We start from the raw sequence: 26,541 nt of genomic DNA, 5'->3' as shown, positions 1-26,541 counted from the left end.
ATGATCTTCCATTAGCACAGGCAGAGGAGGAACTACCTCACTATGAAGATGAGGTCACTGAACTCTGTGTAAAAATAAAGCAAAGAAGCAAATATATAGGTAAAGAGTTCGGTAAAGAAGAGAAATTATTAGCGTATGAAGGTGATCTGAGGCAAATCATTAATGCAGCGACTTTGCAGGGCTGACTGAGTTCTGATAAAGGACGTGGTTGGAATCTGGGCCAAAATGATCAGGAACAGACTTCTGGGGAAACTAAACATTAGCAATTAGACACTGTCTTGTAAAGGGAGGTTTCCAATCCAAACAGGAGCTTATGGAGGCAGCTAAGAGGCTAACATGGTTGAAAATGTAGTAGCCCTCCTCTTAGGCTACCCAATAACAAAAGCTTACTGACACTCCCCCACTGCATACTAAAACCACAGAAGGAGGGTTTCTTGGCATCAAGCAAAACACTTAAGCTGGCCACAGGTATCTCCCAAAAGGATTTTGGCATAGCAGCCTTAGAACAGTATGGCCAAAACTGTTGCACAAATGGCTTTATTTATGGGTAGTAACAGTCCTCTGAAACTGCCTATAAACCATTTATCGTATTGCCAAAGTGGGCCTGGCAACGGCAGCAATTATTTCAGCTACATATGTGCATTTGCAAATTGGATCCAAAACTGAGAGAGCTTTGATGGCTGTAGAGAGCTTTGGTGGTGTGGCTGCAGACGCTCTCTAGAGTACTTAACAACAGCACAGGGGAGCATAATCAAAACCCAAGATTTATGTAGTCTGATTTTAAATACGTGTCCAGTCTCTGGTGACATGTTTCTCACAACTGCCAGAACTCTTGTTGAAGAGGAGACCCTGCACAAATTAATGATGGTGCCAGGATGCTGTATTTACAGTCCCTGTTATCAGTTTAAAAGGGAATTATCAGGACCAGGCAGATCAAAGGGAAATCTTCAGCACTCAAGAATGGTAAATAGTGAAGTTTTACAAAGTGCACACTTAAAAGGATACAAGAATCGTATAGGGTCATGCAAGAGCCTTCCCCAAAGGGATGCCACGTCACACGGGCGAAGGTGCTGCCTGACCTTAGAGCCACACACAGCCACCGCCATACCCGTACACCAAGCAAGCCAAGAGCCACTTCTGGTCCCAAGGCCTCCTCATGCATTGTGATTTGTGTTTCTGCACCAAAACCACGGAAACTGCAGCCAAACTGCCTGTGGGGAACGGCCCCCCGCACATGAGAATACCCACTACCAGGGGCCAAACCCATGCCAGCCTGTGCAAGCAATTAAATAGTACGGGTGATCTCACGCCATTGCTTCAGGCGCTGTGCCCGTGCCTCGGCATATCCAGCCACGGAGACTCACCTCACAAAATCTCTCCTTTCCTCTTTTCTGAGGAAAAGAACCTTTTCTGCTTAAATTGTGCTCCAGTCTTGCACAGCCACAGCTGAAGTAATGAACGGATATTATGTCGTGCAGGCAGTTCTTAGTGAGGGACAAAAATGCCCTATTATACTTCTTTTCTATCATCCCATGCTTCTAAGCCTCTGCAAGAGTTATTGTGCCTTTGCTGTAACCTAGAGACATTGTGTGGCTTTTTGAATAAAATATCAAAAGCATTCAGCACTGGAGATATTAGAAACATATTGTATTTGATTAATTAAAGAGAAGTCTCTAAGGAAATACTTGATTTCTTGCACCATCCCTGAACATCATACACTCACACGACCTCTGGCCTTTCATTCCCTACAGAGTACTTACACAAAATCCTCAGGGTAGAGTATATTATAAGAGCCATGGAAAGAATGTAATTGTGCATTTCAGCCCCCATGTCCTCAGTTACTACCCTGTAATTTATGTATTGCAAAAATGACAGGTTTTTCTTTCAGTAGCACAAACATCTTGACTTTGTATAAGGTTCACTTGATGTGGCAAAGGTCCTTAGTTTGGTTGCTTTTACATCTCAGTTAGCTTAAATTTGCTGAGTCAAAATGAAGCTGCATGATGTCAAAACAAAGCTGTTCAATTTGTACTAGCCCAATATGATGAGGCTAAATGACACTTTATTAGCAATATATCAATTTGTGCTAGACAGGAGATTTATTTTCTTGTGATTTTTTAACTCGATGATAGAGCTCACATTTATTACCATTGTCACTGTAATTAATTAGGAAGACCTTATAAAAATAATCTGGCATTCTGATCTAAGCTCCGAGTCATTTTTTCATTTTGTGTAAATAAGTACAGGCCATTGGTTTTGAGGCATTACTTTAGTTTATTCAAAACAAGGTCCTGGCCATAGGAGTCCATAATTTAGTCTTTCTATGATAGTTCCTCTCTTGAGGAGCTCACTGTGCACTGTTGCTCGCTGGACGGAGTGCTTGCTTGGTGGTCACAGGTGAATGATTAGCAAGCTCAGCTCTGTGAGGGACAGCAGCAGAACACCACACAGAAGTATGATTTGCATGGATTTCAGACAATCTCATCTGCAGTGAAGATGCAAATAAGTTAAGAAGTCATTTTGAGAGGACGCTTATAAAACTTCCCAGCCACCATGTAACCCACTTGCACCAAAGATGAAACATTCAAGGAATGTTTTCATTTTTGTAAAATGTTGTTGGGGAAATCCTTCATGCCTTTTTAAAATACAGGTACTCGTCTGTGGCTACCTGAATCTAAAGCTGCTGTCCTCCTCTCTCCCTTTGCCCACAGCTACCATCTCTTTCAAACAACAGGACCTGGAAGTCCCCCAGGGCGCAGGACCTCTGTAGATCTTACGGATATCAGACATCATATCAACTGACGTGTGCTACAAGGTCTTGCAGGGAGACAGTTAGCTCTTGAATGAGCTAAACGTTTAGCTCAGCTCAAGATCTTATCACATATATCTGCAACTTCTTTTATGGTTTTAACTTCTTCTGTGTGGTGTATATAAAATAACACAGATGTGTATCTAAAAATACACTGAAATCATGTTTAGAGTCACCTAGCATTTTTCTTTCTTACTCTTCTCACATGGCCATCTAAATTTGCTGGTTAATGTGCCACTATTTATAATATGATCAGCCATTTTAACTGCACAATTATTGTGCATATAATGAATTGTTTTTAGAAAGTTTCCTGGTCCTCCGTATCATCACTCAAAACAAAAAGGACTCCTTTTTAATTAAGTAGTGGGAGCTGTTCCATGAAATATTGCCAGTGCAGAAAATTTTTGAGAAGTTAAATAATAACTAAAGATAATTGAAAGTTGTTAGAAGGGAATGCTAGAATTTTAGATATTTGGAACTTGCCTGCTTTATATGATAACTGAGATAAATTAGGTTTCTGACCTTAAAAAATTACATTTGCAAAGAAAGGAGACTAGATAATTATACCCAGAATATGGAAAAAAATTTCCAGCAATTCTATCTTCCATTTTGGCCAAATTTGAGCTTTTTAAGAAATGTTTTCACATATGAAATGTTGTTAGGCAATTCTTTATGACATTCTGCTTCATACTGCACTGGAGCTACCGAATTCTAGTTCTGATATACTCTTCTCTTCCTCATCTGGAATTTTTTGCCTTTTTCAGGAGAAAGACAAGGGAGAAATGAATGGGCTATGCCTACAACACTACTGCACTCTTCACAGGTATTGCCTGCAAGGTAGAGGCTCAGGTCAGGCGGAAGGGAAAGGGCTCATGCAGAAGCGCTCCTCCTTCCAGGAGGCACCAGTTTCCTTCCTTTCCTGAGAAACTGCTTTCCATCATGGAAACAGCAATCATTTCATAAAAGCTTCCTGTGAACAATGTTTTCAAATGTTGTAATCCTTATTCCCTCTTCCCTAATTTTGCCACTTGAATACTGTTGTGTACTACCAGGGATTTTTGTGTCATTTTCTAGACAAATGTTAAACATCTAATGTGAAGAGCACATCATGGAAGTTTACTTGTCCTGCTTCCTTCCTTCTTTCATGATTAGAAGAAAGCCTTTTTTTTTTTTCAGGCATCAAGGAAATAAATACATGATTCACTCCCTTGGGCCTCCTTTTTCTGGCCTCTGCTCTGGAAAGCATGTAAACATAGGCTGCTGCCTTTCCCACTTTGGGGAAGCTTTGGGCATTCTTATCATTAAGCATGCGATTAAGTTCCGTCCCAATTAGTGTTGCTTTTTTCAATTGATTTTTCCTATGGAGTTTAGCAAGCAACCACGGTAAAATGATTTATGTGAACCCTTTACTGAAAGAAAGTCAGCTTGTTGATGGTTTAAAGCAAAGGAAAAACTGAAAGAAAATCACTTCTAGGGGTAGTGAAGGGAATTTGTATTCATGGTCCAACAAAGAGGAAAATGAGAGCTTGGAAGAAGTAGGAAGTTTCATGAAACAAAATTAAACAAAGGCACTAGGCTGAGACATTGTATTTTGATAAAGCGAAATTGCATGAGTTGTATGAACATAAACCATGAAGATGTTTGCACTTAGAATAATTTTTGAGGAAAAAAAAGTAACTGAGATTTTGTGCAACATTCTGTGCATTACGACATTTGTGGAAATGCTATAAAATATGTGCAGGATATCTCCATTTTTTGGAAAGTATGGGCTAAATCCCTAATTCTCCACAGCAAATGCTCAGAGTGAAGAAAGGTACTTCAAAGACAGTGTAAAGCTGAGTGAAATGCACCTACCTTGTGGGCTTCCTAGGCATTACCTACAGCACCATAACAGGGGCTCTACATTGCTTTCAAAAGGGCTGAAAGAACAGAATAATGAGAATATTAAGCTGCTAGCAATGTTTCTTGAACAAGAGGGGTCACTTGAACTCAGTAGCCATTTAACAGTAAGGCAGTTAGGAGTCTAATGCTAAAGCAGCTGCCTGGGCACCCTTGCTGCCGCAGATCTATGCATCCACACCTCCCATAGAGCTGTGCATCGCGTGATGGGACAACCTGTCCTCCAAAAGCTTTGAATTTATGTCTAACTACTTGCCCCAGAAATTAGATGCACTGAATTCTCCACTCATTTTCTTTCCAACCGTTCATGCAGAAAATGAATTTGGAGATGAGTGAGCCACATTGGGGTGCCTCGCACTGCTGCCCCGGGCAGCCAGAGCAGCTCTGCACTCAGATGAGGCTGCTGAACGGTATGGAGACCAGGCTGTGGAGTTGCATTATGAGTTGCTTGCACTTCAATTCCCAAGTTGGACTCTGGATTTTGAGTGACAGTTATAAACTATGGCTTGATGTAACTCAGCACCTGTGAAAATTAGGCCGCCATCCATTTTTCACCTTGAGTCATGCATTACAATGAAAATCAATCAGACCTTTTTTCCAAATCAGTGCTTTTTTTTACTAAGTTGACACAACACTGTGCTGTAACATGAATAATTGAGAGTCATATGCAGACTGTCAACTTCAGGCACCTATTTAGGTTTTGCCATGTCTAAAACGTGGGTACTCAGCCTCAGCAGAATGATTTAGATCACCCACATGAGGAGCCCTAACTACCTCCTACACAGTCAGAGTAAGATCTAAGTGCTTCTGAAGGCTTCCAAAAAACAAGTCAAAGGGTCTACATTGGGATCACCATACTATCAACTATGTTAGAAGCACTTCCATAGGACTTTTCATGGTGTCATCACATGCACTTATTAATGCTGGATTGTTGTTGCTAGCATATGGCAGTTCCCAGAAAATTAAAGAGTACAAAATCTTTTCGATTCTGTTCAGCAGGCACATAATTACTTGAACGTTACCGACATTGAAAGCATGGAGCTATGAGGGTGATCAGAGTATTATCATAGTTTTTCCGATGCTAAAGCATGTTATTAAACAACAGAAAACACTTCTAAGAAAGGGCACATGATATTTACAGAAATAATAAATCAAGCCTTGTGCATAACTTTTGCACAGAGCCATATGAAATGCAGCTACAAACTCATAAATTTTTTGTTGGTGACATATAATGTTTCAGAACAGTGCAATTTTTAGCTCATTCATTTGGGGTGATCATAAATGACTGGAATTTGCATGAAGAATGCATGAATACTGTGTCAAACAGGGAAATATCAAGACAATTTTAATGACTTGTGCATGCCTCTTCTATTTCTTGGTAATTGCTGATTTGCTGTGTGATTAAATCAAAGACTGCTCTTAAGGAAGGAAGAGGAAGAAATTAAGAAGTGGCAAAGACAAGACTTTAGCTCAAAGTAAATAATGTCAAAAGTCATAAGCTAATGGTGGATGCCTCATCAGTTGTGAAATAAACACTTTCCAGATTGATGTTTAGGATCAAAACACATCCTAAATTGTAAAGATGTTGGTATTACAAAACAGGAATTATTTCTGGATTGTCAGACTGGCTGACACCCCTTCTTATAGAGACTTTCAGGGGTATGTCTAAATCTGTATTAAGAGACACTTTGGCCATCGTCAAGACTGGATTCGTGAGCTGCCCAAGCAACAGACTTGAAGGCTTGTTTAGCTGTTGGTAGAGGCTCCTGGAGAGAAAGAAGGACCTGTGCTAACCCTAGGAAAGCCTAGCAGAGTGGTCAGATTCACGTAGAGCAGCTGCTGCCTAAGGTTGCCTGTGGAGCCCACTTGGACCATGCACAGCCACCCTGATGGAGAGCAGGAGATGTGGCTGAAGGGTGTGGGGAAGGATGAAGAAGCAGATGTGTGCAGGGATAGGCATGAGTTGGCACTGGAGGGTCTACTTGCCCCAGTTAATGATGGGAAAAGCTCTCGCTGGGAACAGGAAGCAGCATGGAGCAGAGCTCATCAGAGGCCGTAGCTTAGCCGTGTCTGGGAACTGGCAGGGCTTTTAACAGCTGGAGTTGCTGGGGCCATCCAAACTGGCCCCAACATGGCCCCGACCTCGAGGATGAACTCCAGAGGGACAGAAGCAATACAAGTACATCTCACTTCGTAACTACGTTGTATACAACATGATCTTCCACTGGAAAAATTCATCAGAACGTGAACTTTGATTTCAGGGGGGCTTTAAGCTGGAAATTTTTTTTTTTTCAAAATTGTTTCTATGCATTTCCCAAACTTTTTCCCAAGTCTGCTCTGTATTATAAAGAAACATGAATGTTTCCCATATGACTCAAACAAGGCTTACAGCTTTTCACAAGTTTTACTGACATGTGGTACAGAGTGCCTACCATAATGAAGGGAATTCATGTCAGTGGGAATATTAGAAAGAGAAAAAGCAGGTGATTTATTAGGACCAGTATCTCTTCTTAAAGCTAAGTTTAAAGGTATAAGAATTTTCCAGCATCTGTCTAAAGTTTTTGCTTATTTTTATATCCAGATGTGAGCAACATGGAATACTGTAATTGCACCACACTCTTCTCAGAACAGTTCCACAAAGATATACTGTGTTAAGGAAGCCTTTTTATTAATGACACTATACTTGGCAAAAGACCCAGGAACAGTATCAGTGAGAGAACCATCCAGAAACATTTTAAACTTTCAAGTTGGAGTCTCCTGTTTCACTGGGTTTACATGGTTCTAGCTCTTGTGATCTTAGCAGAATTATTCCTAATTTATACTGGTATAAATGAGTAGATTCAAACCTTAGAGAGCCACTGGAAATAGCAGTAGCATAAAAAGCTCTTGTTTTAGTATGGCACTTAGAAATGAGCTGGGAGATTTCAGCACTGGGAGAAGTAACTGGAGAGGCTGATCAGACATGACACTTGGAAAGTTAGTGTTGTGGAACAATTAGCACCTTGGGAGATAGAGTTTTAGGTAGTGTATATACCTATCAAACTAATTACATAGTTTATTTTAGCTAATTACATTTTTGGGCAGGGATCCCAATGGTAGTTATGCAGGATAGGTGGAGACACATATATATTTTATCGATAAGATAAGCCAAGTCAGTAGCAAATCCTGTGAATGACTGTGAGAAAAAAGCACTCGTCATCATTGTAGGCACAACTTACAGTAATAGCATGGAAGCGGAAATTTCAAAGTTTTGTATGAAAACTTCACTTTTACAGTGTTAAACTGAAATTTTTTTAAGGTTGCATTTAATTGTTTCAAGTGTACTTGAAGACATTATTAACTTGGCTATAAACCATCTTTCTTTCTATATTAAGTTGATCTGTCAAAGGTAAAACCTCCTGCTGTTCAAAGCTACAGTATATGTTCTTCGTGAATGTACCAGTTCAGCAACAGTCAAAAAAAGAAAAGATATTCTTAAGGGTAATGAACTGCCAGAATCGTCAAAATAAATTATTATGGCCAAATATTAAATCTGTGAAGACAACAATGCAGCAATACCAGTTCCTGAAGATGCAGCCTAGTATAATGCCGTTTCTTCTAAGATAGCATTCCCATTAGATTTAAAAGGTACCATGAAATTTCCAGGCACTTCTGACTGACAAAGAATATTTCTTGTCTTTCATTTACTTGCAAAAAATGTCCTACAATTGTTTGTGTCTGATTGTGCTTCAAATTTGCTTATAATAGAAGCCCCTGAAATGGTTTACTTGCAGCGTTTCTGGATGACTAAGCCTATGTTTTAAATAACAGCATAAATGTAGGTAGGGACATAGGACTGGGAAGAAATCTCCTCCGTTACTGAGGGTTACTGAATCCCATCCCTTTTTCTCTATTTCATATGTCACTATTTCATTTTACACTCTCTTCTTTATGAAGCAGAGACTTTTACGTGTTGAAATACACTGACCTTGAGAGAAATTCTTCACCTGGGCATTTGGACTTTATGCAGGTGAAGAGAGATGGTTTGGGAAGAAAAAACATCTACTTTCAAGACAAGTTTTCTATATTTCATGTGCCTTTGAGACATATACGACATAGGGGCATTCACTCACCCTGCTCTCCTTGCTCCATTCCCACTCCAGCACAAGTTTCTAAAACTTCCTTGTCATGCATCAATTTCTTGTGTGTTGAGGTACACTGGGCACTTCTGAGATTTCCAGTTAGTTCTCAGATGGTAACTGCAGAGGCAGTGTTAGGAAAGGGTAGAGGATCCATTTTTTTCAGGCAAATAAATACAGTAACTTGGCTTAAGCTCCTATTGCAAAGGACAGCTGCAGTATCTATATGGGTCTGAGGTTTAAGGTGGTAATTGATCCATGATGGATGTCATTCTCTGTTCATTTCTGGCAAAAAGGTACTTCATTTATTTTCACCTGTAATAAAGCGTTGGATCATCCCACAACCTCCTTAGTAAATGAAATGGATCTTCACCTTTGTCTTCAATGTCAGCTTGATCCACAGTGGTAAAAAAATAACAATTTAATCTAACTTCAGCATCTTTCGATTCTGCCATTGCATCTGTTAGCTCACCGCTTTCCCTTAAGACAGAGAATGTGATGAAAAACAGTGAGACATCAGGAATAGACATAAACTATTAATTTATTTGAAAAATAACAGGATTTTCTTCCTTTCTAACTTTTACTGTTTACACTGGGGACGACCCAGGCCTTTTATGACACAAACGCAGACACAGACAAGTGCATTATATAGTTTGTAAACTGATGAAGCTCTGTCTTATTTGATTTGTAGTCCTTATTTTTCTAGAATCACTGTGCAGGTGATTAGAAAACACTAAGGAAGAGATTTTTAAATGCTGCTTGTTTAGTCTGCTCTTTTATTTTGCAGCTGACACCAGCCTTGGAACAGATGATGTTTATGATGATAAAGGGTGCCAGTGTGATGTGTCAGTAGAAGATCTCACCCCTGCTCTTAAAACTGTCATCAGAGCAATCAGGTGAGTAAAAAATACTGAATGAATAAATATTTTAGATTTTTAAAATTAAGATTCTAATTAACTGCATGTCAATAAAATGGTAGCTAGTTGAACTTATTACATGGCTATATTTGTTACATAAGTAACGCTAATATAGTTTATTTATCCTTCCTTTTCATCAGTATCTTATTTGTAAGTCAAAATATTTTATTTGTTCTGTTACCAGCTTTTCAACGTCTAAAAATGTTACATGATTTGATTCAGAAAAGAGAGAGAGTAATGAATGCTGGTTTCCACTATATTTCCTGTAATCCAAATTACAGTAATCCAGTTTGATGTAGTTTTACTGAATATATATCACCTTGCCTGGAAAAGTTATTTCCTTTAAAAGTTTAGGTTTTTATTGCATTTCTGTATTCCTGAAACTATCTGTCATAAGACTTTTATTTCAACTTTCTTCTGGTAGCAGCGGAATAATTACATTCATTCAATTGTGCAAAGCCTTGCCTGCCACTATCCATTGAACTAAGCATAACCCCAATAATTTAAAACTAATAGTCTCCTTCTTTTCCAAGAAAGTACCAAACTGCATTGAAACTTATAAAATTACCTGTATTGAAAGCTTAAACTTAGCATTCACTCTCCTGAGACTGCGAAGTCTCTTCATCTTCCTGAATATTTTAAAGTGCAAATCCTGACAGGCCAAATCCCCACCATAGAGAGTACATCACCAGGCAAGGAATGCTCAGGCATTCCCTCTCTGCTGACAGCAAACCCGAGGTTATTCCTGGTGGTCACCCCACTGGCCCTGTATCTCAGTCACATCAGTGCCTGGCACCCTTCTTGCAGGCAGGCAGCAGGCACAGGGGATTTCTGCAAAGCCCTATAGAAAGATGATGTTTTCCTGCAGGGACACTCTTGCCTTAGTTGTCTTAGCATTATGGGAAGAAAGAACTCAAGCTCTTTATCAAATAATTTCATACAGTGATAACCTACGGGCTACTTGTGTTTTCTTCCCCTTTTTCCACTGATTGTCAAGGAAGACAGATGGCGAGTAAGGCTGTTTCTGATACTTTTCTACTAGCACAGACAGCTTGACAGATCATTTGCAGATGTCTGTTCCAACCATTTTTCCAACCTGCCTGGAAATGACCTCACAGGACATGTCAGATACCAGGTCCATGTCCATAGCCACTGCAACTGGCAACTCAGATGTCAGCACCAAGAACCATCTCTTGCCAGCAATGTTTCAGCAGGAGACAAAAATCATTCTACACAGTGGACACCCACTTATAAGGCAGACCTATTCCTTCAAATGAAAAATGCTCAAATTAGGAACAACCGACATAATTCGTTGGCTCTGGTGCCAAAGATCTTGTCTGTGATGTTGCATTTTAAACAGACTGGTTGACTCTTGGCTCCAAGTACTGTACTGGCAAGTGATACCAATGGTCATCTCATTCTTAATACTGTCCAAATTCCTTAAGATCAGCTTGACATTTTAATACTTAATTCATGGAGCTTGTTTTCAAAGGCACCACCGGATTGTTCAATGCATCGCCTGCTTCTTTTCTTGGTTTTCTTGGTAATTATCAGCTCACATGGAAAGTAACCAAATGTGAAGGACCTAGCTGGCAAACTTTCTGCGGAGTGCCATCCACAGAAATGTTCTAATAAGAAGAACAAAGATGCAACAGATTGTTTCAGACAAGCACAATTTAACTGATAAGAGTAAAATTTTTAAATTACCTCCAACTTTTTCTCTGCACTCTTGGCTTACCAAAACCCAACTCATTTCACCGCTGAGGCTGAGAATAACAATTCTGCATCTCCACTTGCTATCAATTAGCCATGAATCTCTCCTGTCTCCCCCTGGAAATGCTGGTGTTTCATGAGATTGCAAGGAGTGCATACATCTTGCTTCAGAAAGACACCTTTGTTTGAGATCTGTAAAGCAGTAATATGCAATGATCTTCAGACTTTTGTTAAATGCTATATCTTAATCTCTCAAAATCAAGAGACTGATGATTCAGTTCATCAGGTAGCTGATACTCCTCTTTCTGATTATTCAGAGTATCTGTTACCTGACTACACTGGGATCTATGCAAACATCTGAAGAAGTATCTGAGACACTATATAGTAACTGTAGAATTTCAAGATGATAACATCTGCCTATATGGAAACTGTGTGCCCCATTTTGAAGTTTGTTTTTAGCAATGGCTTTGAATTGCAAAGGCAATGGGGGAGGGTGGAGGCTGTTTTTCCTTTCTTGCTGGTATACAGGAGCAGATGAAGACAGAAGGTACTTGAATAGCTTCATTCAAAAGACCATTCAAAAGCTTCATTCAAAAGTAACTATTCAAAAGACCTCAAATGTAAGCACATACAGTTAAATCCATTCTGGCTACATCACCTTGAAAAACTGCAACAAAGGAGAATAATAATTTTTTTCCTGCTTAGAGCTGGGTACAAATTGTTTTACAACAATACAAATGGTCCTTTTGTTTTGGGGAAAAAATTAAATTAACAAAATTAATTCATGCCTGTGGGTTTACAGAGGTAGAGCCTCTCAGTTTTGGAATCAGAAAGAACTGGTTTGGGTTTTTTTTCTGTGAAAGGAGCCTAGAATATGCTGGCTACTCTCAGGTGGGACAGCCTTGAAACAGCAAAAGATAGAATCTTCTTTATTTCTAATCTTTCATTTTGGTAATTTCAAAGTGTACTGCTTCAGTTTTGACCTTACTTACTTACATTTTTCCCAGGACTACTTTATTCTTCAAAACAACTTTTGGATTTTAAACAAACAAACCCCCAAACTTTCATTTTGAAATGGTCAAAACGGGAGTTGGAGAAAACAGTCCTTTCCTGACAAAGTTCTTAACATATTGGCCCTTGCCAAAAATAGAACTCCCAACCAGTCCTACTGAAGACCCACTGAGCAGACCTGTCCAGTAACACGTCAAGCTGTCAGCCTCCTCTCAAAGCCCCCCAAGCTGAGTCTTCCACAGCCCATCTCGTGCTGCACCCCCATCCCCCTTACTACAAACTCTGTGTCAGGAGAGATCGAGTGAGGCAGCAGGGAAAGTAAGGAAAAGCTGCTCGATGCATTTGCACAATGTCGGGTGAGTAGGGAGCAGACGTGTAGCATGGTGAAACATGATGTTCTCCACAGTGTGCCGGGGGCCAGGCCAGCATCAGTCCTGCTCCTCCGCAGCCTCTGGCTGGGATCAAAGCGGTGCACAGAGCAGTTCTTGCCAGCGGTACGCTGAGCCTTTGTGCCAGCAGGTTTTGTAGCACTACTCAACCGGCCCTAGTCTTGTCGTGAACAAAAGGCCATTAATATTCTTCAGAGTTCCTGAAGACTAACAAAAACCACTGCATTTTCCATCTCTCTCTGTTAGTTCACAATGATGAATGAATATAAAAGAGACTAAAAAGAAGATGAAGATACCTTGTTTCCATATATTGCAATATCTCTGATCATTTTTCAAAGCAATAGGCACTAAATTCTGTAATACTCTTCACAATGGAAATGATGAAATTATTTTACTATTTATGGAATACAAAATTAGATTTAAGAAGTATAAATAAATATGCAATAGGAAATAACTGCAATGGCAGGAAGATAAACTTGCTAACCTAAGACGTCTTTTCTCTCTTTAACTCTAGTGATTGCACAGATATATTTTCATTTGTTGTGAATAAGAAATAATAATAATAAATGTAGCTAAACGTAATGAAATTTGAGAATTCTTGAGCTGATAAGCTATATAGTTGAATAGTCATACGTATTTAATAGCCAAAGAAGGAAAATATAATTTACCATTTATGTTCAGTGTTTGAAATGTTTCTGTTAAACCTATAAAATGTATTTTCAGCAGCCATTATGAATTTGTTCAATGGTGGTGTTTCAGAATCCTCTATTTCTTTTAAATTCCAACACATTGTTTATTTTCTGCCCAGAAGATCTTCAGAGTCTAGGCAAGGCTCTTAGATGTGTCTTTGGCTACAACAGCACTGTGCTTGAGAGAAAACAATGTCTCTGGCTCCTTGGGGCTGGGTTAGTCCAGGTCAAGACCCGAGAGAGGAAGCAATATTGACCCACTCATAACACATGCAGCAGAACTATCTCTTGGCCACCTTTGTCTGTTGGCTTCTCTCTGTTGGATCCTGATCTCTTCTGCACGCTGCAGTTTACCAGGAAGAAGGGTTATTTGGCAAGCCAAGGGTAGAGAGACAGAGGAACCAGCACAACTAGATCCGTGTGCACCTGCCTTCCTGATGTAGCAAGAGAGCAAACAACCCATGGGCACCTCATCTAGCTATGGGCAAAACAACCTACCTGCCTTTTAATCTTTAAGGCAGGAACCATGTGTGAGTTTACCTGAATCCCAGTAGAATGAAGCTCCATTTCTTCCTGAGATAGTGACAAGACTGACAAGATACAGGTTTAAAAAAAAATAACATGAGTATGGTAGGGCTGCATGGAGGATTAGAGATGTTCTGACTCAGTGCCAGCCTCAGTAAAGTGCACTAATGACAAGCAGAATAGCTTTTAATACTGGAAGGGGCAACATGAATGGGAATTAAAATGCAACAAATGCCAGGAAAGAGATGCAACATGCACATTCAGAAAACACTGTAATTCTAGCTCAGTGCTGATCCTGAATTTGACAAGAGTTAAATTAAATGGATGCTGCTTTTGGCTGCGAGGGGTCAATAAGACAAAAGTTGGTATTTGACCTGTAACTTTCTACAAATTATCAGGCCACGTAAAGATTCGTGCGACGTGTGGTTTAGACATTAACTATAGGCAAAGCACTTTGATATATTGGTCTAACTCAACACAAAAGATTTTTTGTTCTGCTCTCCTCTGGATGCATCACTGAAACAGGCTACTTTTTATGGCTAATTCTCACCGGAAAATTGTCATGCTTGCAACTTGGGTACGTTCACAACCGTGTCTCGTCTATCACATTAGATTTGAGTTTCAAAACACCACCTCACCACACGGCATACAGCGATTTAAAAACACAAAGAATGTTTTAAAAAATCAGGGGGACTACAGGCTTTGCACTTTTGGGTTAATTCTTGCTCAGTTACTGCTGTTGTGTCAGTACTAGCAGCTCCACATCCCCAGCGGCGACTCAGCTTAGTGTATGACGAGTCTCGTTTGCCCCCGTGTGGTGCACCTAGAAAAGACAGACCCTGCTGCAGGTGGTTTGCTCTGTTACTCCTGTTTGTGTTAAGGGCTGGTGCTGAAGGTACTTGGCGTATGAATCACTTGAGGCTCATTCTCCCTTTTTTTGGACGGACAGGTGACCCACCTGTGCCCGCATAACGAAATCCTTCGTTTCTATCACACAGGAACACACCAGAACAGGCAACTTTTTATTCTCGAAGCACAAATGAAGGAAACTCAAAGGCTTTTTTGTTCACAATTCTGCTACTTTTGAATATGCTCTCTATAGTTGTATTAATCTCTCAGGATGGGTGTTCAAGCCTATCAAGTTCAATTACATAGTTATTTCAAGGTATAGAAAGAGAACTGTATTTTTAAAATTGACAGTATGTAACTATGGAGAACCAACTAAATTTACTAACTGCAAAGCAGTTGCTAGGGCGCCATCACTGAAAGAATTCAGGTTGTCTGTTTCTTAATTAACTTTCAGGCTTTTAAAACACCAGTCTTTTATAACCCTTCATTTTTTTGCACAGTTTTTGTAAAATTTTATATATTCAAAGCAAAAAGAAGCAAGCAATATGGGTCCGTTCCAAACCCTGCTAAAGTTAATTAAGATGGCATCCCATGAGCTAATACCTAAACCAGAAATAGTACAGTTACACCTCACTGATATAGCTGCGATGCTTTCGGTCCTGTGTTTGACTTCTGAACATTATGAACAAACTGCCTTGATAACCAAAAAATACTGTTATAAAGCTGCAAAGCAGTAATGAAGGCTTTTGTGCCCACTGATTAAGAAGCTTCTGCGGCTGTTAATAAAAATTAGTCTTCTGTCTCTTCTCTTGTAAAATCACCCAGTTGTGGTAAATTCAGTCGTTTTCAATTATTCTATTAATCCTCTGGCTCTGCTTTTCCAATAGTGTTTCATATTTTTACTTTATCAAGAGCGTGAAGTAAAAAATTGTGACCACCAAAACAGAAAGAATAATAACAAAAGAGCGATACGTTCTTGTATGCCAGCTACATCATTTATTCTTTGTAACCTGAATAAAGAACTAGATTCCAGGAGATTGTCTGCACTGCCAGACTATTATGAACAGAACATCTTGGCATCGTTTGACAGCCAGAAGAAAAAAAAATCTGCATCCCAGCTTCAGAGGCCTTCAGATTACAAAAGACACCGAAAGCCATTAGTCTGTAGAATGGGCTGACAACGGAAAAGAGGAAAGTGCATCCTCTGACATAGTTAAAACTGCACAGAGATCAGTCCTGAACTGCCAAGGTGATGGATGACTCCTAACAGGCCTTTTCCATTTTTAATTTCTATAATCAGAATCATACTTCAAGCTCTATACCAGTGACAAGCAATCTCGTTTTTAACTGGAAGTTACCAGAACAGGAAATATCAACAACCTGAGCACTGTGGGAAGAGGCTGATATTATTTGGAAGAACATTTATGTACAATACACAACACAGTAGAGGATCACTACATATAATTAATCTGACTCTACATACTTATTACTATAATGTCTGTCCTAACTATAAAATGTATGGTTTTGCTAAATTCCACTAAAACACCACTGATCTGTTTTTATCACAGAGAGACATGGTTTGGGTTTTATTATCAGTCTTACAACTGCTAAACACATACCATAATAAACACGGAGGGAATATATCAGCATGAAATATAGGGATTTGGAACAGGACACCAATTTACTGTCTCTGCTTTTTTAATTGCAATAGATAGGAAATATCAGCAGTTTGGCCCTAATGGTGATTCATAAGCTCTGTAACACAGACAAGAATGGCCAACACACCTGATCCCGCGGCTTCTCTCACAGTTCTCCCACGGTTCTGTCTTCCGCAGCTCTCATGTAAACCAAGGAGAACTGCAGGTTTTACCAGCTGACCTGGAAAACTGGCTCACTGTCATTGACTTTCCAAATTTATCATTTCCATTATTTAAAATTTTCAATTTAATATCAAGCTTTTCATTCTAAGAAGAGCTACTCAGTGGACATCACATTTCCACATAGCATCACAAAAACTTCTGCAGACCTCACATAAAAAACATATGCCGTTCATCAACTTTTGATATATACTGTTATCTGATACTTACTATTTTACAGTAAAATTCAAGGACAAAAATCACAAATGCTAATTAAACAATTCCCATAGATTTCAATAGGGAATGAACATGAAAACTTCTCTTCAGCCTGCAAAGTTTAATTTTAAGTCAGTAAAATAAATAAATTAAAAACAAATACTTAAGCCTAAATATAAATTAAAAATAAAAATTGATTAAAAATTAACTGGGTGCATAGTTTTAAAATTTTTACAACATGGAAAGCAAAGAACTTAAAATAAGCACCAGAAAAAGAATGCTATTGCTTGTGTTTGTGTAAGCGATTTGTTAAAGGAATCTTTCCCCTATCAGACAGAGGTAGCTTAAGCACAAACATAGCTTACAGGATATTTCACTCAAGTCAGTGGGACTAATCCCAGGTTTAATTTAAGCGTGTACTTCAGTACTTCTCATATCAGGCACTTAGAATAATAAAGCCAAAGTGTACATCGACACACTAAATATTAAATTACCTGATCTCTCCTAAATAACAATTCAAAGGGGTAGCTACAATGCATTGGTTGTACTTACAAAAACAACTGTGTAGAAGAAAAAGTTCACTTGCACAAGCTGTCGCAAAAATATCTTCGTTTTTAAAATTATGTCGGTATTTTGTCAGTGGAATATATTGTATTGTTTTGCAACTGTTTTGAAGTTGTGAATCTGTGAAATGCTTTTTCCCCACAGAATTATGAAATTTCATGTTGCAAAGAGAAAGTTTAAGGAAACACTTCGTCCATATGATGTCAAAGATGTCATTGAACAGTATTCAGCAGGTCATCTAGACATGTTATGCAGGATTAAGAGCCTTCAGTCACGGTAAGGAAAGAATAATTTCTGCTCTGCATAAGCATCTTATCACAGAATCACAGAATCACAGAATCAATCAGTTTGGAAGAGACCTCTGGGATCATTGAGTCCAACCATTGCCCTGACACCACCATGTCAACTAGACCATGGCACTAAGTGCCATGTCCAGTCTTTTCTTAAACACATCCAGAGATGGTGACTCCATCACCTCCCTGGGCAGCCAGTTCCAATGTCTAATGATCCTTTCTGAGAAGAAATTCTTCCTAATGTCCAACCTGAACCTCCCCTGGCAGTTATCTTTTGTTATGCCATTCACTGCATAATGAATATTGGTAATACCTTTAACATTTCTTTGTTATATTTGGGTACAAATTGCCATCCATGTTTCACCCCAGCCTCTCTTTCTGTGAACACAGATGAGCCAGAAATTACATTGTGGGTAAAAACAAATAAAAAAACATGTATCTAAATTGTCCTCAGAAAATGGAAGTCTGAACAATAGCAAAGGTAATCCTTTACATGTAATGTCCATTTATAAACAAGGAATTTAGTCAGGAGGTTGCTAAAAGGATGAGGTCAACATTGAGAACAGCCCTTCTCCCATCCCAGACTTTCTCTTTTCACATAAAAGTAACTGGGAACTACTGGTAATGTAGTATTTATGTAGTTTTTATGTTCTAGATTTCCAGGAATAATAATTAAAAAAAACCCACAACATTGTATCATGCGTATCATTACCAGTATCAGGGCTGAGATTCCTGCTTCAAACTGACAGCTTTCCCAGGACTCCATGCTGCTGTTAGGACGGGAGAGCTGAGAATGGCACCAGTACATCTGTTCCCCACCAGCATCAGACTTCTGGAGAGGCCACCTCCTCTCACCCTCTCAGCAAGTCTAGCCCTGTCTCTCCCAGATGATGGCTAAGTTCTGGCCCCCACTTAGTGCCAACAGAAAAGAAAAGCTGTCTCTGAGCTAATCTCCAAATGCTCAAAAAGTATTCATGGTTTTTCTTAATTTTTTAACAAAATTATGTTCACTTTTTTCTCAGGTGCTTTTCTGAAGTCTTATGATTTTAATTTTTAATGTACAGATTAGCAACCACTTCCGTAGGATCACCGTTTTCATGAATCACAGTAGCTTTTGATTTCTCTTACAGCGTTGACCAAATTCTTGGGAAAGGACAAATCACAGCAGATAAAAGAAGTAGAGAAAAGAATCCTGCAGAGAATGAGACAACTGATGACCTCAGTATGTTAGGGCGTGTAGTGAAGGTGGAGAAACAGGTAGAGTGACTATCTGTGTTGCTTTGTCTTGCTCTATTGCTCATGCCTTTTGTGTATTTTATTGCCAGTTTCAAAGGTTGAACAGGTAAAATATTTTTTTTCTAATATCTGCTTCATTTACATGTTGAAATAAAATTGATATGAATTGTATTACCTTAACTGTCTTCCAGGTGCATAAAAGTAAGGAAGGAAAAATTGCAGATTACTGAATTTTTTTCCCTTTTATCAGCATACTTATGAAAAATCTATGCGGCTTTTGACAACTTTATTTTTCAAGAGCCAATAGCGTATAGCAAGATCCTCCCATTTTTCTCTTCAGCAGTCACATTTTCCCTTTGCTTGGATTCCAGATATTTTAAATTAGTATTTGGCATTAACGTTAACCTTTTCCTTTCCTCCCGTAGGTACAATCCATTGAGTCAAAACTGGACTGTCTATTAGATATTTATCAACAAGTTTTGCGAAAAGGATCTGCATCCGCTCTCACTTTGGCTTCCTTTCAAATGCCAGCTTTTGAGTGTGAGCAGACTTCTGATTATCAGAGTCCATCAGACAGCAAAGATTTGTCTAATTCTGCACAAATGAGTGGATGTGTATCCAGATCAGCTAGTGCCAATCTGCCTCGTGGCCTACAGCTTATACTGACACCAAATGAATTTAGCACTCAGGCTTACTATGCTTTTAGTCCAGCTATGCATAGTCAAGCAACGCAAGTGCCAAACGATGGACCTACAACAGTTAATAATGCATCAAACCAAATAAACCAGGCAACTAAGCCAGCAACACCAACAACATTACAAATACCACCTTTCTCATCAATGAAGCATATCAACAGGCCTGAGCCCGTTCATATTATTCCTGTAACCACACAGGAAAATATTTCTGATGTCACCGCTTGCCTTGTTGCATCAAAGGATAACGGACAAGTTGCACAGCCCAGTGCAACAAAGGATCTCACATGGAGAAAAATTCTGGATACAGAAGGGGAACCTTTGCTCTCAGTTAAACCTGTGGTGCAAATGGATTTAGGAAAATCTTTGTCTGTACAAAACCTTATACAATCAAGAGAAGAACTGAATGTACAGATTGCTAGCAGTGACTCCGGTGGTTCCAGAGGTAGCCAAGATGTATACTCCAAATGGAGGGAGTCAAAATTATTTATAACTGATGAAGAGTTGGAGACAGAGGCAGGAACAGAGACTACTGAAGCCACCTCGTGCTCGTTAGTGGAAACAACTCTCTCTGCTGACTCTCTAAGGACTGGAATATCAAGATCATCTCAAAGCATTTGCAAGCCAGGGGACGGTACAGAAGCACTCAATCTGCTCCACGTCAAACTTAAATAACAGCTTGTGGGCTTTCTTCATTGGCTGGGTCATTCCTCTAGTCACACGTATCATAGCATGAACTGTTTTGAAAGCCTTTTTAACAAGATAAAATCACAGAAATCAGGATGAATCTGAGAAGCAGTTCAACGAGCCCATATCTCCTAGTTGCATGAAAATGCATGTTTAAGTGATGGCTAACATTCGAATTTACACCTACAGTACGGCAGCCTTTCATGTAGTACAGTAGGTTTAAATGACCAGTTGCCTACAAAGTTAATGCTGCAGGATGTATCAAAAAGCAAAAATCTGAGCATTTAGACCTAGTGCCGTTTCTACAGGGCAGAAGTAAAAATCTTATGGTTTAAAGCACTTTGCTTCTGAACTAATTAAATATATATATATAATGTCCTAATTTAGATTATAGTTTATGTTTACAACAAAATAATTATCTACAGCTGCTAGCAAGGTACCAAGGAAACCAGTAATATGGGGTTATAAATGGCTGCCAGTTGCAAGATACACACATTAGCTCATCAGTAATCAGTTATTTTTAACTCTGAAAAACAGTACATTTATTTCCATCCGATTTTTGGTGATTTAGTGCTGTGGCAAAAGTACCTGACACACCACTACCATGTTGTTCTTTACAACAAGAACATTATTTTGCTATGAAAAGTTTGTATTTTAAGGATTGGGGCTGGCCTCGGAAGTGGATAACCTAGGTGACGGCACTAAAAATTCAGGGGAATCTCTCCTTCTTCCAGTCTCATTGAGGAGCTATCTTGTGAATCTGAAACATTTTGGCAGCAGTAGGTGAGGGAAGGAAGCAGACACTGCCTTTATTGTAGAAGAAATATTTCCTTCTGTGGAAATTTTGGCAATTTTCCTCGCAGTCCCAACCTGATACCATGACAGCACTTAATAAGTCTGGGAAAGGAGGGAAAATGAGGAAACGAAATACAGAGTAAAACTAAAGAGGACAGAACAGGGAAGAGAGAAAGACAACACAAGCAATGAAGAAAAAAAACAGAATATGGATTTAGATGGGCAGGAAGGGAAATGATCCCAGAAAATAAAAGAAGGAAGGTGAAGAGGCAAAAAAAATTTTTTTAAATCCAGCCTGTCAGTCACAGATAGTGAGTGCCGATTCCAAAAAAAGCCATGTAGGCAATCAAAAATGGAAATAGAAGTAGGGAAGACCACCTCAACTGAAAAAAACTGAAGGCAAGGGGGGTTTTTTTGTTTGTTTTCTTTTTAAATAAAAGGGGAGGAGGAGAGAGGGGAAAGTGGTCGCACTTATAGCTCAACACTGTGTCCCAACTGCAGTCATTTCTTGTGAACTTTCCAAGAAAGGACCTTCAGACTCCTTCCTCCTAACACCTGAGTTTTCAAATTCAAAGCTTACATCAGACAAGCATTCCTGCTTGATACATCCTCTTTTTTTCTTATCCTAACCTATCCTTCACTTCTGCTGAGACGCAGGAGCAGCGTTAGTGCCTATCTGCACATCCCCAGCAAGGCTTTGCCACTGGAAGAACCCTTGCAGAGCCTAAACAGGCTTTCGCTCTTCCCAGCTGAAACAAGGTTTCTGCGTGTTGCCTCCCCCCAGATTTATACCCCACCTGCACCACAGGCTTGTAGACAACCTGAGTTGGGCTCAGCTTCCCTCTAGCAGCAGGAACACGAAATGTACGGAGGTGTCAGTGTCAGCTCACTCAGGGCAGTGCTTTCTCAAGGCCCAGACCTTCTGGGAACTTACTATGTATGTCAAAAATGTCACTCCAGTCTTAACCATGGCTAAATGCTGTAGATTGTATTGTGAAGGACTTAATCTGTTTACTATGAAACCATTGTAATTTCTGCTTCTGTATTTCCTTTACAGAAGCATTCCTGGATGTTACATGATAACCTGATTATGTGAAAGTACATGCAAACTGTAGAGTGTATATATTGCGTCGTTATACGGGGTCCACGGATGGTACACTGTGTTCCACGGCTTACGCTGGAGCAAACTTCAGCTGTTAAATCCTGAGAGACACCTTGAAGCACAATTTCCTCACCACTGATTTGCCATACAATTTACCACATTCAGTCTTTCCTGTTTTCTTTCATGTGCAGTCTGATCGTACTAAAGCCTGATTACAACAGTAATTTTGTGAGGAGAAATAGGGTTTTTCCACATCTCAGTTCATTTAACTACTAACTTATTTGAATGTCTGCAGTTTATCCAGATAGATCCATAAGTTTAAAGTCCTATCCAAAATTTAAAAACTTACAAGGTTTTTTTTAGACTTTTCTTTCTTTTTCCTAACCGTTTATGGTGCCTTTCTTGCCTCTCATACGAAGGCTTCTGCTGGCCTAAGCATAAACCTGCGCTTAGGTTCAGTTAAGGAGCAAGAGATTGGGCACATGGCAACTGTGTGTCAGTAATGAAACTCCCCTCCTTGACGAGATTAAAAAATCAAGGCACGTGAAAGGGACTCCACGCTTCCACCTTCATCTACACGAGCAGATGGTTGCACCCCCATTGAGCCCAGAAGGCGTCAATGGGAGAACTGAGCGTTGGCCCTGCCCGTACTGATTCCCTACAGAAACGGGGCCTCGGGCTTTGCTGATAATTTATCTCACGGAAACTTGGTATTTTTGCCTTAAATGACATGCTTGAGTCCTTCCGATTTTAAGTTAATTTATTTAATACAATTTTGTGCACAACAGAATGAGTTCTATAAATTATGTATGAAAATGTTAATGTCTCTACTAATAAATCCAGAAGATCGTATCTTTTCAAATTATGGTTTAAAATCCTAATTTCTTTCTTTTATGCTCACCATTATTATTTTTGTAGCTGCAAGTCTTATCATATAGGAATTTTTTAACATAATATTGATTGATAGAAAATAGAAAGAGTAGTGCATATATGAAATTCTGGAGAGGAAGAATTGTTTGTTTGGATTTTTATAAGCTTTGCTCATATTTTCTCATGAGGAGTTTCCTGTTTCTATGCTCTCTCTTTAAAAGACAGTGTCATGATTGACAGTCATTCATTGGTTTCACAAAAGAAGGACCTGTCTGGCTTTCCAAGTCTTGTCCTGAGCTGCTTATTAAAGTCCAGCTTGTGACAGCTAATAAGAATTGTTCATGAGCAGGGACAAAGGACAATTTTTTTTCTGATTTACAATCCACTTGAGGATTGTTGAAGAGAGAATTTGAACTTAAGTAAGAGCTTCAGGAATTAAGCCTTATCCAAATAACTGTTTTCTGATCAGCATGTTTCTTGTACCTGATTGAAGAGAGAACTGAAAAGAATAGTTTTTATGATTATTATTTGTTTTAAAATTTGTATTTGCTCCTGGCTTATATGATCTATACTTTTCATTTAAATATGAATATAGTGTTTTAGCCTAGGATTCAAGATTGCAAAGATCATACACTTTTATTCACAGTGCCCACGGTTGTTCCATATGTTTTTGAGATAATCCTACTTAGAGTGACTGCTCTCATTATAGTAGGGTGATGAGTAATTCACCTGCTCTTCTGTGACAAGTCAAATTGTACTGAATTGCTGATGTGTAGTAGAACATCTGATGTACAGTAGTATTTCTGGATTGGGACCTGCAATCCTTACTCAAGCAAAAATTCTGTTGAATTCATTCATTCTATGGAATTCAAGAATTTTTCTTGAATCAGGAGCTCAGATTCAAATCCTTACTTTGTTGGGCATCTGTTTAAAGTGAAAATGGTAATATTCCAGTTATTTCCTGAGGAAACTAATACTTAGCTGAATTTACCCATGTCACATTGACTATATAAAAAATAACGCACAAAGTATTGATATAAAAAGGGATGGAGAGAAGGGACATTTTTTAAAAGCACACAGAAAAGGAGAATAATGAGAAAAGAGGAGTAAGCAGGAAAAGAAAATACAACAGCAAAGGAACGGAAAAAAAGGTTTAAACACCTGAGGCTAAATTCATCCTTGGATGGCTTCACTGACTTCAATGAATTCACTGCCCAGCTGGGTGAAGTTCAGCCTCCATTGGGATAATCAGGCTCAGTTCCACTGACCTTAAAGGAACTGAACCCACCTATACCACGAATGAACTTGCCTCTCTGGGCCAACTTTTATCCTGACTAATATGTCATGCAATCCTTTTGGATTCATTAGGTTTGAATGAAATACAGGTCAGAAAAGAATTTGCCCCAGATATTTCTGCTTCACATTTTTTTTTCAAGTGTATTAATCGACTTAACTCAAATGGATTACATCACACAAAGTGCTGTCACTGACTAAAAAGGTTAATTGGTTTTTGAAATAAGAATTGTCCCCTGCAGCGTCAGTGGAAACACGTAATATTTGCCTGTTCATTCATCTGGATGCAAATGTGGCCACTCCTTCAGTTGTGGCCACACAGGACAATTCCAGACATACCCATTCTCATCTGCTATTGGAAGCATTTTTTACTTCCTTGAAAGATAAAAAGCCAGTTTTGTAACAGGCTTAGAAGGCACGAAGGCTGCTTCCACTGACACTGCAACGACATTAGCCAGTACATTACAATGTTAATTGTAACTTCTTGACAAAGTTGAATCCATATTGTTGTTAATAAAAATTATTTGAAAAGTACCATGCTTACTGTTTTTTTTCCGTACATAAACCATTGTGTAGTTTAAGCACATCAGGCAAAAAAAAATCTAAATCCTCATTTTTTTTCCCTTTGAAGTTTTGTAATTTTTTTTATTAAATGAACCAAAACACCACAAAGGAAGTTTACTAGAATAAAATGTGCACAAACTAGTCTGATATGTTCAGTTTCTGGTAACTGATTACAGCAGAGTTTACTTAAACTTCAGCTGTTTCAGCACCTCCATGAAAATTAGTTTGGAAGTTATTATTACCTTCCCTGTTAGATAAATGGAAATTGACTCAGGAGTGGCAATCAGGGGCCTGTGCGAGGAGCAGGATTCCTAAGGGAAGGACCATCCACTACCTCAGTTTCACTTGAGGCCTAGGTGAAACCCCTTCCTCTGTGCTGAATCATTAAAGTTGCTCTAGAACTCTACTGCACCAAACCCACGGCCTTCTTTCCTCACTTTGCTCTTCTTGCAGTCCTGCTGAAGACAAGCTTTAGTATTTGAGTGTAAAGCATCAAGTACAGAGAGCCTGTTCTTGTGGTGAAGTCACTGCCTCCTTGGAGGCTACAAAATCAGAGCAAAATATTTCCATGTATAGGTCTCTGATGAACGTCATCTTAGATACTGAAATTTAAAGATGCACTCTCCAGAAAGGCAGATTTTCCATGTCAGCCATTTGTACTCCCGGGCTACGTGAACACTGCCAAGCTCTGCCTAAGAATAAACACGGGACAGGAAAAAAGGCAAACACGTACACATGCTCTTCTTGTGTTAAACTGGGATGTCTTGCTTCACGTGTACATAGAGATAGTAGGGAAGGGTCAGGAGACAATGGTGCAAAGCTTTTCCTGTTGAGTTACCCTGCAGGTCACAATGGCCAGGCACAGGCGGCAATGTGCATCCATAAAGACACGTACATAAATGTTCACCGTTCAATAATAATCAATCACTGTACAATAAGAGTACAGGACTGTGCCTAAAAGGGACATTGAAACCCTCATTTAGCAGATTTTCAGTGTAATTGAAGGGGGGGAGAGGCCTCGGCTTTGTCTTTTTCTTTTTTTGCTATGATGGTGACTGAGCCCTGGCACAGGTTGCCCAGTGAGGCCATGGAGTCTGCCCCCTTGGTAGATACTCAGAAGCCGCCTGGACATGGTCCAGGGCCTCTGGCTCTGGTGTTCCTGCTCGAGCAGGGGGGCTGGACCAGATGACCTCCAGAGGCCTCTTCAGCCACAGCCATTCTGTGATTCTTTTTCCAATATTGTATCAGCTTTAGTACATTCAACCATACTAAAATCTTCATTAAGGCATGTTTAAAGCTTAATTTGAGATTAAATATTAAAAAAATTCACAACATATGAGCACGACACAGGCCCAGACACCCAGCAAAACTCCTCAGTGCCACCCCCGCTCCTCAGCCGCTCCCGAGGCTGCCTGCCTTCCCCCTCAACCCCAGGCTTCGGGGGCTTCCCACAC

The 26,541-nt window shown here is 39.4% G+C and overlaps 1 protein-coding gene across 12 annotated transcripts in view; it reads left to right on the top strand.

Moving 5' to 3' along the window:
* KCNQ5 (potassium voltage-gated channel subfamily Q member 5) overlaps positions 1 to 25,057 on the top strand; it is a 318,037-nt gene extending 292,980 nt beyond the window's left edge. For all 12 annotated transcript variants that reach the window (XM_068414989.1, XM_068414970.1, XM_068414998.1 and 9 more), the window contains 4 exons: positions 9,614 to 9,722; positions 17,700 to 17,831; positions 18,979 to 19,105; positions 19,510 to 25,057. In XM_068414989.1, the coding sequence (XP_068271090.1) occupies positions 9,614 to 9,722; positions 17,700 to 17,831; positions 18,979 to 19,105; positions 19,510 to 20,451 (1,310 nt within the window). In that variant the 3' untranslated portion in view covers positions 20,452 to 25,057. The remainder of the gene's footprint in view (positions 1 to 9,613; positions 9,723 to 17,699; positions 17,832 to 18,978; positions 19,106 to 19,509) is intronic.
* The last annotated feature ends 1,484 nt before the right edge of the window (positions 25,058 to 26,541 follow it).

Source organism: Nyctibius grandis, chromosome 1, assembly GCF_013368605.1.
Source record: "Nyctibius grandis isolate bNycGra1 chromosome 1, bNycGra1.pri, whole genome shotgun sequence".
In the NCBI taxonomy this organism is placed as follows: domain Eukaryota; kingdom Metazoa; phylum Chordata; class Aves; order Nyctibiiformes; family Nyctibiidae; genus Nyctibius; species Nyctibius grandis.
Note: the sequence above shows the minus strand (reverse complement) of the source record. Positions and strands in the feature narration are given on the sequence as shown.